This window comes from Ixodes scapularis, unplaced genomic scaffold (assembly GCF_016920785.2).
Source record: "Ixodes scapularis isolate PalLabHiFi unplaced genomic scaffold, ASM1692078v2 PGA_scaffold13__105_contigs__length_92229423, whole genome shotgun sequence".
Taxonomy (NCBI): Eukaryota; Metazoa; Arthropoda; class Arachnida; order Ixodida; family Ixodidae; genus Ixodes; species Ixodes scapularis.
Window position 1 is genome coordinate 20,323,207 of NW_024609839.1, and position 15,808 is coordinate 20,339,014.

At 47.3% G+C, this 15,808-nt stretch overlaps 2 protein-coding genes across 2 annotated transcripts; both read right to left on the reverse strand.

The window, feature by feature from the left end:
• Positions 1-3,164: 3,164 nt before the first annotated feature.
• Positions 3,165-10,769, reverse strand: LOC121835412. Its single transcript, XM_042289589.1, has 5 exons — positions 10,697-10,769; positions 10,245-10,318; positions 8,933-9,053; positions 3,559-3,774; positions 3,165-3,442 (listed from the first exon to the last, which is right to left on the reverse strand). Exons 1-5 carry the CDS (start codon positions 10,767-10,769, stop codon positions 3,165-3,167), a joined length of 762 nt encoding a protein of 253 aa, XP_042145523.1.
• Positions 10,770-12,957: 2,188 nt separating this feature from the next.
• On the reverse strand, positions 12,958-15,134 carry LOC121047384 (peroxynitrite isomerase THAP4; the record flags this gene model as incomplete). The annotated part of the gene is made up of 3 exons (XM_040502588.2): positions 14,909-15,134; positions 14,124-14,277; positions 12,958-13,013 (listed from the first exon to the last, which is right to left on the reverse strand). Coding segments are annotated over exons 1-3 (372 nt in total), but the record flags the coding sequence as incomplete, so codon positions are not given.
• Between the last annotated feature and the right edge of the window lie 674 nt (positions 15,135-15,808).

Here is a 15,808-nt window from a genome sequence, read left to right on the forward strand (position 1 = left end):
CTGAAATATCCAATCAAATCAGCTTTTGGATTATAAGTATACAAGCATAAGCAAGTATATAAGCATACAGTAGTCAGGGTGGGAACCGCTGCACCGATTGGGCCATTCTGCGCCAGAAGCATTTGCCTGTGCCATTCTGTGCCAGTGAGTGCAAACTGCGCCACAACCATTTACTTGTGCCATAGTGCGCCAAACACTAAACCCTGCGCCAAAAAATGCATTTCCTTTAGTTTCAATTTCTACCGACTGACAATACGGTTGTCGGTTGGCAACGGTGAGCATGTCTGGCTTGGCTGGATTTGCTATTTTGGTATAGAGTGACTGTTGCCGTTTTGTCTTTCTGGTTTTTGTTGGGTGTCTGTTGTTGCAGTTTCTTAAAGTAGCCTTCGATGGTGTCATGTCCCTGCACCATGTGGACTGCGCTCTACGCTTCCAAGCTCTAAGCGTGCGGAAAACTCCTTGGTTGGGCGTCGGGTTTAATACCCACAACCACCTGGCTTGACAGGTATGTCGAGAATCCTATCCGAAAGTTCTTTGCCCAGGCCAGCTGTTTGGTGTGCTTCAAATTCGTTTGCTTATGCTGCTAGTTCTTGTTACAACAAAAGCAATCGCTTCAATTATTATGGTCTGCCATCTACAATATAATCTTGTTTGAAAAATATCATGAACTGGAGCTGCACGTGCATCGGATATGAGTGATGCGCATCATGCAACCTGTAAGCAGCAGCTGAGTTTGAGCGGTCAGCCTAGTAACTGCGGTGAGCTCGGTTGTGGCTGAGTTACCAAAATCGGTACTTTCAACGCACTGTAACAAGCTACTTTGATAGAGTTGGTTGCCCTATTTCGTGCGAAGCACGCATGTCTCTGTGACTCGTGGTCGCATCTTGACGCAAGGCTCCGCAACGCAGTAAAACCCCAAGTATCTGAACCAGACTTTAAGCTTAGCTCTTCAAATTGAAAATCACTTACACTGCTCAGAACCACATTTTGAGGAGCCCAATTTCTAAATTATTTTCGCAATCCAGTTTTTTTTATTCTGAGTGTGGATTGGGGTTCCTTTTTGTATTACGACTCTAAGGGTCCTGCATTTTTAAAAAGAAAAAAAGAAAACCTTGTACAAGCAATAAATGTAGGTATGTAAAGAATCCTTTGTCCTTTAAATGACCATTTGTGACCTTTTGTTTTAGGTTAGCACTGTGATTTAAACTAGCACTGCAACTGCGAACCACTACCCAAACTTCTGAAGTCAGTTTTCTATTGTAACAATTCACTAATGCGGTGCTGCAAAGCAAAATTAAAACTACTCTTAAATGCAGGCCGAAATGCTCCTTATATGCTCTGAAAAGTGATCTGCGCCGCTCCTTACCAGCTACAAAATGCAGCTTTAGCACTGCCAGTGAAAGGTCTACTAAAGATAAAAGAAAGATGGGGGTTTTCTGTCGCAAAGCAACTAAGGCTGTGAGCGAATCCCGAAAGACAACCCCCCTAAAGGTTGTGAGTAAACAAGATATTTTGAATTAATGTACGAGGAGCGTGTTGGTTCGAGTCAGGAATATAGAAAAAATAAACATTTAAAACAGAGACAACAAAACCACAATAAAATGCTTAGATGGGCCAGTTGGTACATCGTGGGAAAATAAGCGCCAAAAAAACACGTACGGCCTGTGGTGATACCATATATGCACGGTGTCTCCCATAACCTTAAGAAGGTGGCGGGGCGCTATGATGTCCCGGTCGTATTTTTAGCGCCCAACAAAATGTCGCGATTATGCAGGAGAATTAATGATCCACAACCGATAACTGACCCGTGCCATACCAAGCACAGGAATAAGTACACTGATTGCGCAACCGCCGTCGTTTATGATATACCAATGACGTGTGGTTTAAGCTATGTAGGGCAGACTGGAAGGTGTATTAATGATCGGGTCCGCGAGCACGCCGCTTCAACTAGAACTACACCGTCAGGGCATTTGGCTGTACATTGCAAAAGATGCACTTGCGACCCATCATTTGACAGCACTAAAATATTGGCGAGGTACAGAAACAAAGTGTCACGCGAGCTTCACGAGGCATTTGAGATTAGGAGAAGGGGTAAAAAATGCATTAGCGATACATCATTGGCTCTGTCTACGAATGAGTTTGAATATTTGAAACGTGGTCTGGGCGGAGACTAACGTTACGTGTGGTGTCTGATAGTGTGCTCCCATTGGTATATAAGTTTGTGTTTTTTTCCTAATAAATTCAGTTGAGAGTGCGCCCTGTGTCGTTGTCAATCTACTCTTTGTCCGTGTTTTTTTGGCGCTTATTTTCCCACAACAAAACCATATCTTTCAAAGATGTGGCTGTGTTGTCCTTGGCTTAAATGCTTATTCTTTCTATATTACAGAAGATATTTGACATGAAAATTCAACCTATGGAAAGTGCCTACTCAGGGTATTGAGATAATCTAAGGTACGAGAGCAAAGAATGCAGATGGAGCACAAGGTAGGGTCGACTTCATGGTGTGACGTACAGGATTTATACTTGACTTCTTCAGTATGGTGTTCTACGCGAGTGCATTATTGGGACTACATGCCTGACTGAGAAAAGCCAATGCTTCATTGCCCTCGGGGATGCGGCCGTGACCTGGCTTCAGTGCGGGCAGCACAGCAAATTCTGGCCTTGTCTTTGTGGCGAGCAGAGAGAGCGAAGCCCGAGCTCAATGCGACCCTCTCCAACTCCCCGAGGATAAGGAGAGGCACTCGTCGAACTGGTTGCTTCGCTCTCTCTGCTCGCCCCATATACAAAGCCAGTGTTTTTACTCGCACACAACACCGCACTGAAGAAAAAGAGCACACATCCCGTACGTCACAACCGCATGTCAGGCAAGCTTCACCACCTTGCCCCAGTGTACTCGGAGAAGCGGCTGATGTGGAGGGACATTTCGGTGAGCTTAGAAGTCTCAGGAGGGCACATATTGTGACAAAGGTGCATGCTCGGTATTTTACACTAGAGTTCTCATTGTCCAAAATATTTATAAAATATGCAATGTTTATCCTTCGATAAACATTGCATGAACTTTTCGACGACCGGTGCTTCGACCAACGACAAAGTACTTATAATTTCAACTTTAGAAGTTTGTATACGTTAATTTAAAGGCTAAGAGGTATTTTATTGTGGTATAATTAAGCATGAATTTGTAAAAGCATGTGCTTGCCTGTCAAGTGGTAGGCAACCACCTGCTTCCAGCGAGAGGAAAGTCCAGTTAGCATTATTACTAGGCCGTGTGTGGCAAATGTCAGTTCACTTGAGCATCCAGGTTTTGCAGGTGGTATGGTCACCAGACCGATTGGCTTCTTCACTGTTGGATCAAAGTCCAACCCAGCAGTGACCTGCATCTCATCCAGCAGAAGTGCACAGTGCTTTTCTTGTGGCCGCATGGTCTCCAGCTTGGACTTGAGCGCTGGAAGAAGCTCCTCCAGAATTCCTTAAAAACAGGAATGGAAGGCATATAGACAACCTTAGCATGCTATGATCAATCTGAGAGCGGTTACATGAGAGGAGCGACGGTCTACAAACCTGGCTCGAATTTGACCTCTTCGATGCGTCTCTGGAGTGTTCTTTCAGACGGCAAAGGTATTACCTCGTCCTTGAGGAGCTCATATCCTCTGGTTCCACATGCCAACCGTATCTGAAGAGCCTTTTGTACGGTCTTGTTACTCCACCTGTTTCCATGCGCGTTACGATTCTTTACACAGAGTACTTGATCAGGCGCAAGATTCCCCAGTTTGCTGCCTGTAAAACAAAATATACAAATAAATGGTTAAGTCATTCTCCCCAACAATTAACCTTTGGGTTTAATAAAAAAGCTTGGAGACATTTATTTTAATTATTTATGTTATGTTTGCTACTAAAATAATCATTTCTAAACATTATCTAAAAATATGGCCGACTTCCCAAATTTTTATTGTTATTCACGGTACTGTAGAATGTTCCCCCGGTAAGGGTGAGTATTTACTATCTTACACCTTTCTTTTTTTCTCTTACTTGTCGCGACACATCTAGTTGTAATTTGTAGGTTAATTACATTTGCAATAGTATGCACGAAATTGATACAGTCAGTTTTTATTGTCAGGCTAAGAAGTATTCGGGCGAGGGCTGCTTTTTTCCCAGGAGAAATGAAAATAAGCGCCACCTGGTTTGTCTGAAGCTTAAGTCAATTACTATTAAAGCATTAAGCGTACACAAAACAATGTCGGTTAAACCTAGCGGCAGCACGCGACACCGATCGGTGCCCCAATACTTATCAACCCCGTGACGTAAATGAGTTGTGGCATGTCTGATCTTGTTACGTTACTGACTCGTGACATGACTGACCCGTGACACGACTAACATATTTCAAGCAAATGTGCGTTTTGCAACAAAAGTCTTAGTTCAAATTGAATGGCTTTAACACAGCAGGAAGGTATATTAGTATAGCTGATCCTCCTAGTTTTCATAGAGAAATTAAAGAAAAGAGGACATGCATTATTTGTGACACAAAAAAAGGTATGCATTATTTCCTATTTTTTTTAAGCCCATAAAATTTTAAAATTCTGAAAAAAGAGGATATCACTTTGCTTCAACACTGTGTAAAGGAGGCATGAAAAGCAAGTGTAATTGGCATATTGAAAAAGTTGGGCAGAACTTTTAAAACTGTTTTATACCTTCATCGTGACACCACTGACATCTTGGTCGGTCACCAGTCATTTGTTGGTTCTCTTCGAAAAATTATAATTACTTTAGTAACACTTGACACTATAATTATTTCGTAGTCGATATCGACATGAATCTAAGTTTTTTTTAATCGGGCAGATAAAAGTTTAGTTTACTAGAACTAAAGTGAAAGACCTTGAAACTTTTCTGATACTTAATAGATACAGCCTTATTGTCGTAACTGCACATAGGAGGCATTCCAAACTTTATAGGTTCCGAAAAAGTATTGTTTAGAAATTCCCTGAAATATTTTTATATGGGCTCTCCAGCCCCATGTTCTTTTAACATAAGTCGTAAATGACGATAGGTAAAAAAAAATTATAAGTTATACATCAGTCACACAAACGTTAACTTTCCGGGAGAATGACCCAGTCAGCGAGCTGGTACAAGTATAACAAATGAAGTAAAAGAATGACTTGGAACAAAAAACACACATACACAAAACACAGTGTATGAATTAGTTTCTACATTATCTTAATAACATAGGGTCACACAAATGAGCAATCTGGTTTAGTGTTTCTGCAAACATCTCTATTGCTTCACAGATACCTGTGGTGTTTCGGCCTTCAGGCCGAGAAGAAGAAGAGAGTAAACCAGCCATGACCCAACGAAAGAATATCAAACTTTATCAGACGACACAATTATATACATGGGAACAACAGCGCCACATACATGGCGGCTTCCACTTGCTTGTCCATGCCCGGCCACCAAAACCGCTCTCGTAGTCGCGCCTTGGTGCGCACTATCCCGGGGTGGGCTTTGCGCACGGTGGAAATGAACTGTGAGGTAAGGAAAGGAGGAACTACGAGCCGTTCCCCACGCAAAAGCAGGTCGTCGACCACAGACAGTTCTTCCAAACGGCAAAGAATGGCTGAAGAGTATCCGGGATGGACTTGTGGAAAGGCCAAGATGATGCCACGTAAGCCTTGACTTGTTTCAAAGTAGCATCCTCACGCAGGGAGTGCTGGAACTGTTCCTTGGTGAGGCAGAGTGGCGCAACAAAAGACACGACCTCTTCGTTGAACGAAGCATCCTCATGCGAAACAGACACTGGAAGGCGGGACAATGCATCAGCGACTTGATTCTTTGAACCCTTGCGGTATTCCACAGAGTAGTTGTAGCGCAGAAGACGCTCTGACCAGCGTGCGATGCGAAGGGGCCGTCGTCTTGAGCCTTGAGACGACAGAAGAGAGACCAACGCCCGGTGGTCCGTACGAAGTGTGAAGTGCCGTCCCCATAGATATGTGTGCCAATGCTCGCATGCCTAGACGCACACGAGTGCTTCTCGTTCACCGACTGAATACTTTCTCTCTGCTGGAGAGAGAGTGCGAGATGCGAAGGCGACTGTGCGTAGCTGGTGCCCATCCATTTGTGTAAGAACGGCGCCAAGGCCGCAGTCAGAAGCATCCGTGGAGACAACCACCAGAAGAGTGGGATCAAACATCTGAAGTACTTTACTGGACGACAACAAGAACTTGACCTTCCGAAAACTGGCGTCGACGGCATCACTCCAGATGAAGGGTTGATTCTTGCGGAGCAGTGCGCGCATTGGTTCCACAACTCCAGCAAGGCAGCGAAAGAACTTGGCGTAGTACTCGACTAGGCTGAGAAACGAACGCAGACCAGCGGCGTCTGTGGGGGCGGGAGTGTTCAGGATACAATCCACTTTCTCTGGCAGCGGTGAGATGCCTTGGGCAGTGACCTTGTGGCCCAAGAAAGACAACTCTTGGACGCAAAAGGTGCACTTGTCATAGAGTTTGAGTCCAGCTGCCTTGATGCGGCGGAGAACAGCGGCCAGGTTTGTTAGGTGCTCTTGCTCGGTCTTGCCGAACACAATGATATCGTCAAACAGAACGCCGGAGCAATCTTTGAGAATCTGCGACATCAACTGCTGGAAGGCTGCGGGGGCGGACGCCAGCCCAAAGCATACCCGCTTGAAACGGAACAGTCCGTCGTGGGTCACGAATGCGGTCAAGTCTTGGCTCTCGGGATGCAGCAGAACCTGGTGGTAGGCGGATGCGAGATCGAGCTTGGAGAAGGTAGTGGCACCGACGAGGCTGTTCAGGAGCTCTTCAGTGTGAGGAAGCGGGAAGCTGTCGGTGATGACTGCTTTGTTAGGTTCCCGGAGGTCAACACAGAGTCGAATGCCACCGTCCTTCTTCCTTACCACGACTATGGGGGACATCCTGTTCTTCCAACCGACGGATCTCTTCCGAAACTTGTGGTCGGAGTGTCAGCGGGAGACGCCGAAGTTTCGATGCCACGGGAGGCACCGCGAGTCGGATCTTGATCCAATGGACGAAACCCTTGGCGAGACCAAGGCCTGGGGCAAAGAGGGAGCCGAACTCGCTAGACAGGGTCTTCGGAAGAGGGTTGGGTTGAGAAGCTCGGCCCAGGCTGGAGAGCTGGGGCGCGTCGAGTGTCATTGGCATGGTCAACGTCTCGAAACAATGCAGGGACGACCCTTCGATGTGCAGGTCCAAAGCCTTGATCGCATCAATTCCGAGGATGGATGTGCCTTTTGGCACAACATGGAACAGAAGGTATGTTGCGCGTCCCTTGAACGTGACTTCCGTGAAGAAGCAGCCACAGACTAGAATGAAGCGCTTAGAGTAATCGAGAAGTTTCACTCGCGGAGCGGAAAGAAGTGACTCGTCAGCAAAATGTTGCTGGAAAAGGTTCTCTTCCAGGATAGAAACAGACGACCCAGAGTCGAAAAGAAACTTGAAGGACTTGCCGGCGACGAAAACGTCAATGAAAATGCCGGCTCGAGCCGGACCGACGACAGAAAGAACGCTTAAAATCTCAGCATCATCGGACGAGTCCTGGCAGTCGACTTCACGAACGGCAACGGTGGAATGACGCTGTCGCTTGTTACAGACTGAGCGGAAGTGCCCTATGCGACCGCAGTGAAAACAGTGCTGACCTTGTGCTGGACAAGAGGATGACGAGGCGCGGTGCTGGCGGGAACCACAACAAAAACAGTGCGGTGACGCATTGTTCGAGGAACGAGAGCGCTCAGGGGAAGCGGACTGGCGGTTACGGCGTGAGGGCCCAGCTGACCGAGAGGCACGCGGTGTCGCTGAGTCATGGCGCGACTGTCGACAGGGGCTTGCTTGCGGGGGAGGTAACCGACGGGGAGATGAGCGCGGCCGCGTTGAGTCCCTGGAATGCCGAACGCCTCGTGAAGTTACCTGCTGAACGTGCTTGGGAGCAAGTTCGCGAACTTGCTGAGCGGCCTGCTCCAGTTGTGCCAGAAGCACGGCGCGCGAAAAGGAGAGCGATGAACCTTCTAGAAGCAGACGTTCACGAAGGTGTTGCGACGCGATGCCTTCTAAGAACTGGTCGCGGAAGGAGTCGTCAAGGGCGACGAAAGAACACGAAGCAGCAAGCTCTCGTAAAGCAGCGACGTATTCTTGTATGAGCTCGCCTGGTTGCTGGATACGGCGGCGGAAGCGATGGCGTTCCACGACGACATTGCTTGCCGAGGCAAAATGCTGCGTAAACGCAGCGACGGCTTGGTCGTACGATGACGGGGCAGTGGAAGACTTTTTGGCCTCATAGGAAGTTGTCGCGGCGGCAGCCAGAGGGGCGGGTTCGGAGACGTCGGATGGCAGAGCGTAGAAAATACGCTGACCTTCAATTCCCAGGCTGTGTAACAGGAGGGCCTTGCGTCGTTCGGGCGGGAAGTCAGATGCTCCGGATGCCAGAAGAAAGGTTTCAAACATACGAATCCATTGCGGCCACGGAACACTTGGGCGGCCCGGCGCAGGCAGAAACGTAGGTGGTGGAGCGAGGCCCGAGAAACTCGTGGCGTCGCCGGCGTGGCTACAGGCAAGGTAATGCCTTCAGAAAAACTAGAACAATCTAGAAGCCTCGTCGCCAATGTGGTGTTTCGGCCTTCAGGCCGAGAAGAAGAAGAGAGTCAACCAGCCATGACCCAACGAAAGAATATCAAACTTTATCAGACGACACAATTATATACATGGGAACAACAGTGTCACATACATTCACAAGGTTTACAGACGAGATATAGAAACCAAAACTAACGACACCACAATACCATTGCAAAAGCTTTTAATTTTTCTTACACACACTGTGCAACATCCAATGTGCTGAATGATAGAACTGGTTGCATTCGAAGGATAAAGTGCTAGCACACGAAACGAATGTGAATGTACTATGCCAATATGCTTACCAAGAACAGCCTCCAACTCCTTTTCCAGCTTTCTGATCCTCTTCTGAGCCAGATCTAGCTTGCGCAGCAATTCTGCAACACTAGCCTGATGAATACACCGATCTCCATTGCAGGGTGCTTGCTGAAAAGAAATGGGGGTTACAAAGAAATATCTTTAATAGTACTGCACTCAACAGCTAAATTTAAGGCTATAATCACCACGGTTTGCACCAGGCATACTGCATATCTCTTTCCTTCATTTGGAGGATACAAGAGTCAAAATATATTTATGCCGCATATCGACGAGGAAACTATACTTCTTGTCACTCCAAGAACCATAGTAAAATATTGACTCCTTGGAGTGTTATTAATGCTCCCCTTTATGGGGTAAATTAAAATAGTGGTATGTGCATTTCAGGTAAGTTGGTGGATTTTTTTAAAAGTACATAATTTGATTGAAAGTAGCATAGCGTTTTCCTGTTGCAACCATATCTTGCACAAACTACTTCGCCTACCGCGTAAACTATGCACAAAACAAGCTCTCTTTCTGGACGTAACGAGGATAGTTTCTTGCAGACATTGAAACCGTTCACAACCATACTTGACTTTTCGAAAAAAAAAAAAAAAAAGAAAGCTCAAACCAAAAGTTCAGAAACAAAGAGTTCCCAACGTTTCGGGGTCGACTCGACTCCTTCTTCAGGGGTGACTAAAAATGGAATGGGACAGCGCGAGCTTCGACCTCTCCTTCCTCTTCTACCGAGGTGATGTTTTGTGAACGTGACGCAGGCCATGGACGTAAATGGAGGGTAAGGCCCCGAGGGACCTGTTAATGTTCCCCGGTGTATTCTGGATATGCCACGACTCCAAGAGCAGGCGTCTTCGAATATGTGGCTCCGTGTCTATCACGTGTGCATTTCCGAAGTCAATCCGATGATCAAATACCTCACAATGTTCCGCGACGGCGCTACGCTCGCGATCGAAATTGCGCATATCGTTCTGGTGCTGGCGCATGCGTTCGGAAAAAGATTTAGTTTCACCGATGTAGGCGGCGGGGCACTCCGCACACGGTATCTTAGAGACCACGCCTTGTGCTTTCTCTTTTGGGAGGTGATCTTTCGGCCTTGGCATGAGCCGTCCTAATGTTGACACTGGCTTGTGCGCCACCTGGATCCCTTCTTTTCGGAGCACGCGCGCCAGCGTCTCGCTCGTCCCTCTTACATAGGGGACGCTGATGCGCGCGATGGGGCGGGGCTGTGTGTCACCCGACGATCCATGGTTATTGCGCGTGCAGCACTGTCGACGGGCAACGCGCAATAATCGTTTTCTTTCATACCTTTTCAAGAGCATGACTGGTGTCCAAGGGCTCGTGCTGGGGCTCATTTGTGAAGTAGACGCACTGCACAATACCTGCTGAAAAAAATTTGGTACGCCCTACAGATTTCTTCCTATAGAACATGTGAAACGCCTGAACAATAAACATTCAGACATTCAAACCTAACTAGGCAGGCAGGCTGGTTATCGTTCGATACAATACTGAAACCCGAGACAGATTTTAGTACAAAATTCTAAGAAACAGTTGTCGACAAGGCGCAAAACACAAAAAGCAGATGGAGGCAGACGACTCGCTGAACCGTCGATTACAGTGCCATTTCGAACGTTGCGGCTAAACTAGTTTTCCGCTGTCGCTGCACAACAACCGTTCCTACATTCATTTGAACTCGGACTGAACTTTCCATATGTCTCAGTTCAGTTTGTATGTCGAACAAAAACTGAACAGTTTCTTACCTTCATCCATAGGCAATGCCAGGTCTTCTTCAGCTTTGGCACATTCGGAAGGCATCCCACGTCCTAGGTCCATGGTTGTACCTGATTATAATAATTACCCATTGTGTGCATCCTTCTATATACGTTTAGCAACAACATTTCAAACTGAGGAGTTCTGGTGGTGTTCCAGGTGTCCACAATATCTTCAAGCTCCACAATGGAGGCACCTATTGAAAGGTTCTTATTTCAGCTCCCATACGTAATAATGTGAAAAACAGTATGGTTTTCACTTTATCCACATTCTCCAACCGGTACTCACTTTTAGGCTCGGGCGAAGGTGGCATTTCGACTTCCACGGTGAGCAGCTCCACTGGAAGGCATTCCTCTGACATGACCTCAGGGAAGGTTGTCCTCTGCGTGGCTGTGGTTGCTGCAATTCAGAAATGGTGCCTTAGTGATGAAATGTGCTATACTTTGCACTACTTTAACTCATATGTGGAACTCCAAGGGCCACATATGAGTTCGAGTAGTAAGAGTATGTCACGGGTGGTGACCAAAAAAACAATAAATAAACAGGAGGAAATAAACGTTTAATGGGGCGAACTTGTGCCCAAAAAAAAAAGGATAGAAACAAAATAACAGCGTCGCAGGTGTCAATGTCGGCGTGAAAGCAGAGTCAAGCGCTGGCGAAGAACCGACCCTGTAGAGCCACGCGGAGCGCCTTTTGTAGACACACGGGCTTCGCAAACATTCGAACTAGAATGTTCGGCCTTCAAACATTCTAAACGAGAAGCTTCTCAAACATTGTAGAAACTATTATTACAATACAATAATAAAAGTTGCACGACCCTCAGAAATTAAACCTGGGGCCTCTGCGTGAGTCAGGTGCGTTGCCACTCGGCCATGCACACGGCAATATGGGGAGCTTCAAGGGCTAGTTTTTGTGATCCCTCTCATCTGCACATAATTGCCGAGTCTGAACAGAGCTTAAAAAATGACCAACAACGTTACACAAAATTGATGTCGGACAAGAGCAAACTGTGCTGACACTTGACGAAGTGCCGTGAGCCACTCCATACTTCTCGAGATATGCGTCCGGATCATTAGAGTCTTTCACTAGCAGTTACCGCATCTTTTCGCCCTAAAGCGTTGATACCCTCAACAATTTTAAAAACCAAAAGTCCCCAATGTTGTTCTCTTTCCTTTTGGATTGTGTCTTAAAGGGATACTACAACGAAATTTCGGCGCTCATTTTTTGGTCTATATGTGTTCAAAAGAGCAGTATCACATGGAACATATCAATATCTTGTTAAAAAAGTCTCGAAAAGGAATTTTAAAACGAATTAAATGATTAGCAAAGAGCACCTGGTGGATGTCGCTAACGCCTCGTTTGTAATGCTCGTCTAGGAACCTTGACAGCTAGTGACGGAGGTTGTCTCGTCTCCGGCCACGACGAGAGAAGGGGGGAAGGAGGAACTCCCCTCTCGCCGAGAATCCCTTTTGTGTGTCGCAGAAGTCGCTATTGTTCCCCTAGAAGATTATAGAAGATTAACCCGTCACTCAAAATTCGTACAAAAGCAGCCGCTTCGGTGGCTGGAACGACTAGGCCATCCTCTCGACGTCAGCCTCGCCGTAGCTTTGCTCGCCTTGAGACGACCTACGTCACGATTGCGTTGGATGTCACGTGCTCTAAGCTGGGCCTTCTCCGAGCGCTTGCCAGAGTGGGCCGTTTATAACGAAAAATACAGCCACCAGGATCAAAATACAAACGTGCGATTGTCATTTACGGATATTGTGGATCATATTCAACCTATTTTTGAACACGACGGGAATATTTCAAATTTCGTTGAAGTATCCCTTCAATGTGGTAACTGACTATCAGACTCAACCCCATGCTCGAGCTGGAAAGCTCGGAACTGTCTGAGCTTGAGTCACTAAATAAAGCACATGACTCTCGTCTCAACAAGAGATTTGCCGACCCGGCAATTCTTTTGTTGAGACGAGAGCCATGTGTGGACATGGCTGTCTCCCAAGATGAACACAACGACTGCACTTGTCCAGCATGCATCGCTCGCAGGCTGCGGGTGTGTGCACTCTATAGAAGCTCTCTAGGGATTGAGAGCCTGATTTTTAACTGTAGATCAGCATGAACTTTTTTCTCCATTTATATGGCATTGTAGGTGGCTTTTTTTTCCTATTCAGTACTTACTAGCTTCTTTGGGTGCAGCTTGGACTTGGGTTTCAGCTGCTAGCAGTTGCTCTGCATAGCACTGCACTGGCATGACCACAGGTTCAGTTTTCTTCTGCACTTCTGTTGTTGCTGCAGTGCTTGAAGTTGCTAGAAATGCAGAAATTATGCATCGGCAAAAAAACATAATGTGCATTCTTTAGCATCATATGGTGAATTCCGCTCGCAGATCTCGAGCGCTCCAAAAGCGCTCCATTTGGATCGCGCATATTCCGCTTGCAGATCTGGCTCGAGTTGGTCATCCTCCGCTCGTAGATCTCTAGCAGCACCCGATCCATGGAGCACCTCCAAACCCGCCGAAATTGCTCCGCAGGATTTCACAGATCTATCCGGAACTTGACAGAGTGCATACGACATTTCCTTCATAGCTCGACGGTGCGCATGTGCGGCAAGGTCGCCGAGGCCGACCAGTCGTGCTGATCGGGCTGTCGAGTTGCATCTGTTCGGATGCGTCGGTTGTTTACGCGGGATTGTGACGGCTCAAACGCTCCTGCCTCGCGTAGATCAGGAATACAAAGCCGGGACTGGAGTGTGGTAAATTGTAAGCGCCGACATCTGTGATCGTGAGAGCAAGAACTAGAAAACGAACGACAGAAAATCCGGAGGCAGACGCAAGGTTAGGCCCATTCATTCTGCAGCCGATGATTGTTTACCGTTTTACACTGCATGCCGCCCACGTTTTCTCATGCAATAAAGCAAGAACAGATTAGGCAACGACCGTGCATGTGATGGTCTGTTACCTCTTTGTGTTTATTAAAGTCTTAGCAGCAATCTGAACTCCACCGATGGCGATCGCTGTGCGTGCCCCGCCACTTCGAGGCGGCTGAAAGGTGTGTGACAGTGGTGAACGCGGGCGTCTTACTCGTTATTTGTGACACAGGCTCCACGGTACGGACATTTTCGCCCGGCCTGTGTCGCGCAGCTGAACAGTGACAGTTGCCCCTGGTCGTCGGAAAGATCAGTCGGCTGAGGCGTTGGTGGGCTTGGCAACTTTGAGCAGAGGCCATTTTGAACGGCCGAGGGGGAAGCAGGGGGGGAAGCAGGGGGGAGGGGAGTGGGGGAGGTAGCTCCAAAAATGCGACTTTATCTTCTGCTCGTCGATTCGGAGCGGGTCCCACGGAGCGGAATTTTGCCTCCCTCGTGAATTTGGAAAGCACTCCGAATCGAGTGGAATTCACCAATAATAAGTGAGCTACGTACCTTGCAGCTGACCATTGCTTCGCTTCTTCAGGACTTTGCTCCTTGGCACTTTTTGTGCATTTCTCGGCGCTGGTATGCTAGGAACAGCATTCGACTTGAGCAGTCTTCGACCGTCCGCCCTGTTTGCCTCAAATTGGCTCTGTTCGAAATGGTCCTATGAAAAATAGCAGATAAAGAAAAGGTTACCAAAACACAACAAAAATTGTCCCAGGATCATTTACTGGGAGGTATACAGTACAACTGAATACTGCAAACCCTCGAACTTTTAGGTATAAAAGCATGGTTAGCAAGTTAAAGAGCTCTAGTGTCAAGCTTATAGCATGTTTCTGCACCAGACTATTTACAAATCGCCGAACATGCGAAAGTGTGGTCACAACGATACTGTTATATTGCTCAAGTATTGCACATTGCTCGTTCGATAACTTCTACTACGAGCTGGTGCGTGCACGAAACGTGCGAGAGCGCTTCCATAACAGCATTACTCACTTCGAAGCCCGGGTAGTTAACAAGAGCTTGTGGTGGTTTGACAAGTGACCCCCGACCTGACCCCAGCCTCCCTTTCCCTCTCCCTCCATCCCCCCCCCTTAAAACAAAAAGATATACAAAAGACAAGAAGCACGGCGGTACTGATAAAAGCATTTATCAACAAAAGTGGCAAGACGAGCCAGCTCTCAACGGCACCTTAGCCAGCCGCTCGAAACGGACGAGTTGAATCTTTCGAAACGGCAAACGAACTCAGAAAGACGGCTCACCCAACATTACAGTTGTGCTTGAAAGGAACTTACCTCACAGACCCTGGAGTGTGCCGTGGGCTCAAAATTTTCGCGGTCGACGAGCTCCAACCACGCGCGAAGCCGGTGTTGGTCTTTGCTGCCCAACGGAAAGCGCAGCAAGCGCTTCCCATCCTCCCGCTTGGTGAAGCAACCTCCAACGGAGCAAAACGGCATCGCGCAAGGGTCTTTTAAGCGCTTGTCAGGCGCTGGAAGTCGGCGAAGCGTGGCATCTCATAACTTGTCCGTCGCCTCCGTCGTGAACAGCGCCCGCAAAGCCCCTACTCGCCTACCGAGGGAACTACGCCACAAGATGGCAGCGCCCACGAGCCAACGTCGCGTCAACAGATGTCACGTGACTCAAACTGACGAATGACTACCGTGGCGGCATAAAACAATGGGAGAAAAGAGTGCCGATACTCTAAAAGCGTAGCTTTATTTAGTGACACTAGCTACGGCGAGGCTGACATCGAGAGGATGGCCTAGTCGTTCCAGCAACCGAAGCGGCTGCTATTGTACGAATTTTGAGTGACGCGTTAATCTTCTGTAATCTAGTAGGGGGACAATAGCGACTTCTGCGACACACAAAAGACATTCTCGGGAAGAGAAGAGTTCCTCCTTCCCCTCTTCTCTCGTCCTGGCAGAAGGCGAGACAACCTCCGTCACTAGCTGTCAAGGTTCCTAGAGGGGCACTACAAGCGAGGCGTTAGCGATATCCACCAGGTGCTCTGTGCTAAACGTTTAATTCGTTTTAAAATTCCTTTTCGTGACTTTTCTTAACAAGATATTGGTATGTTCGATATGATGCTGCTCCTTTGAATACATATAGACCATAAGATGAGCGCCGAAATTTTGTTGTAGTATCCCTTTAAAGGAGCTGTGCAACGATATTCAGTTGCAATGTTTTTCACTTTA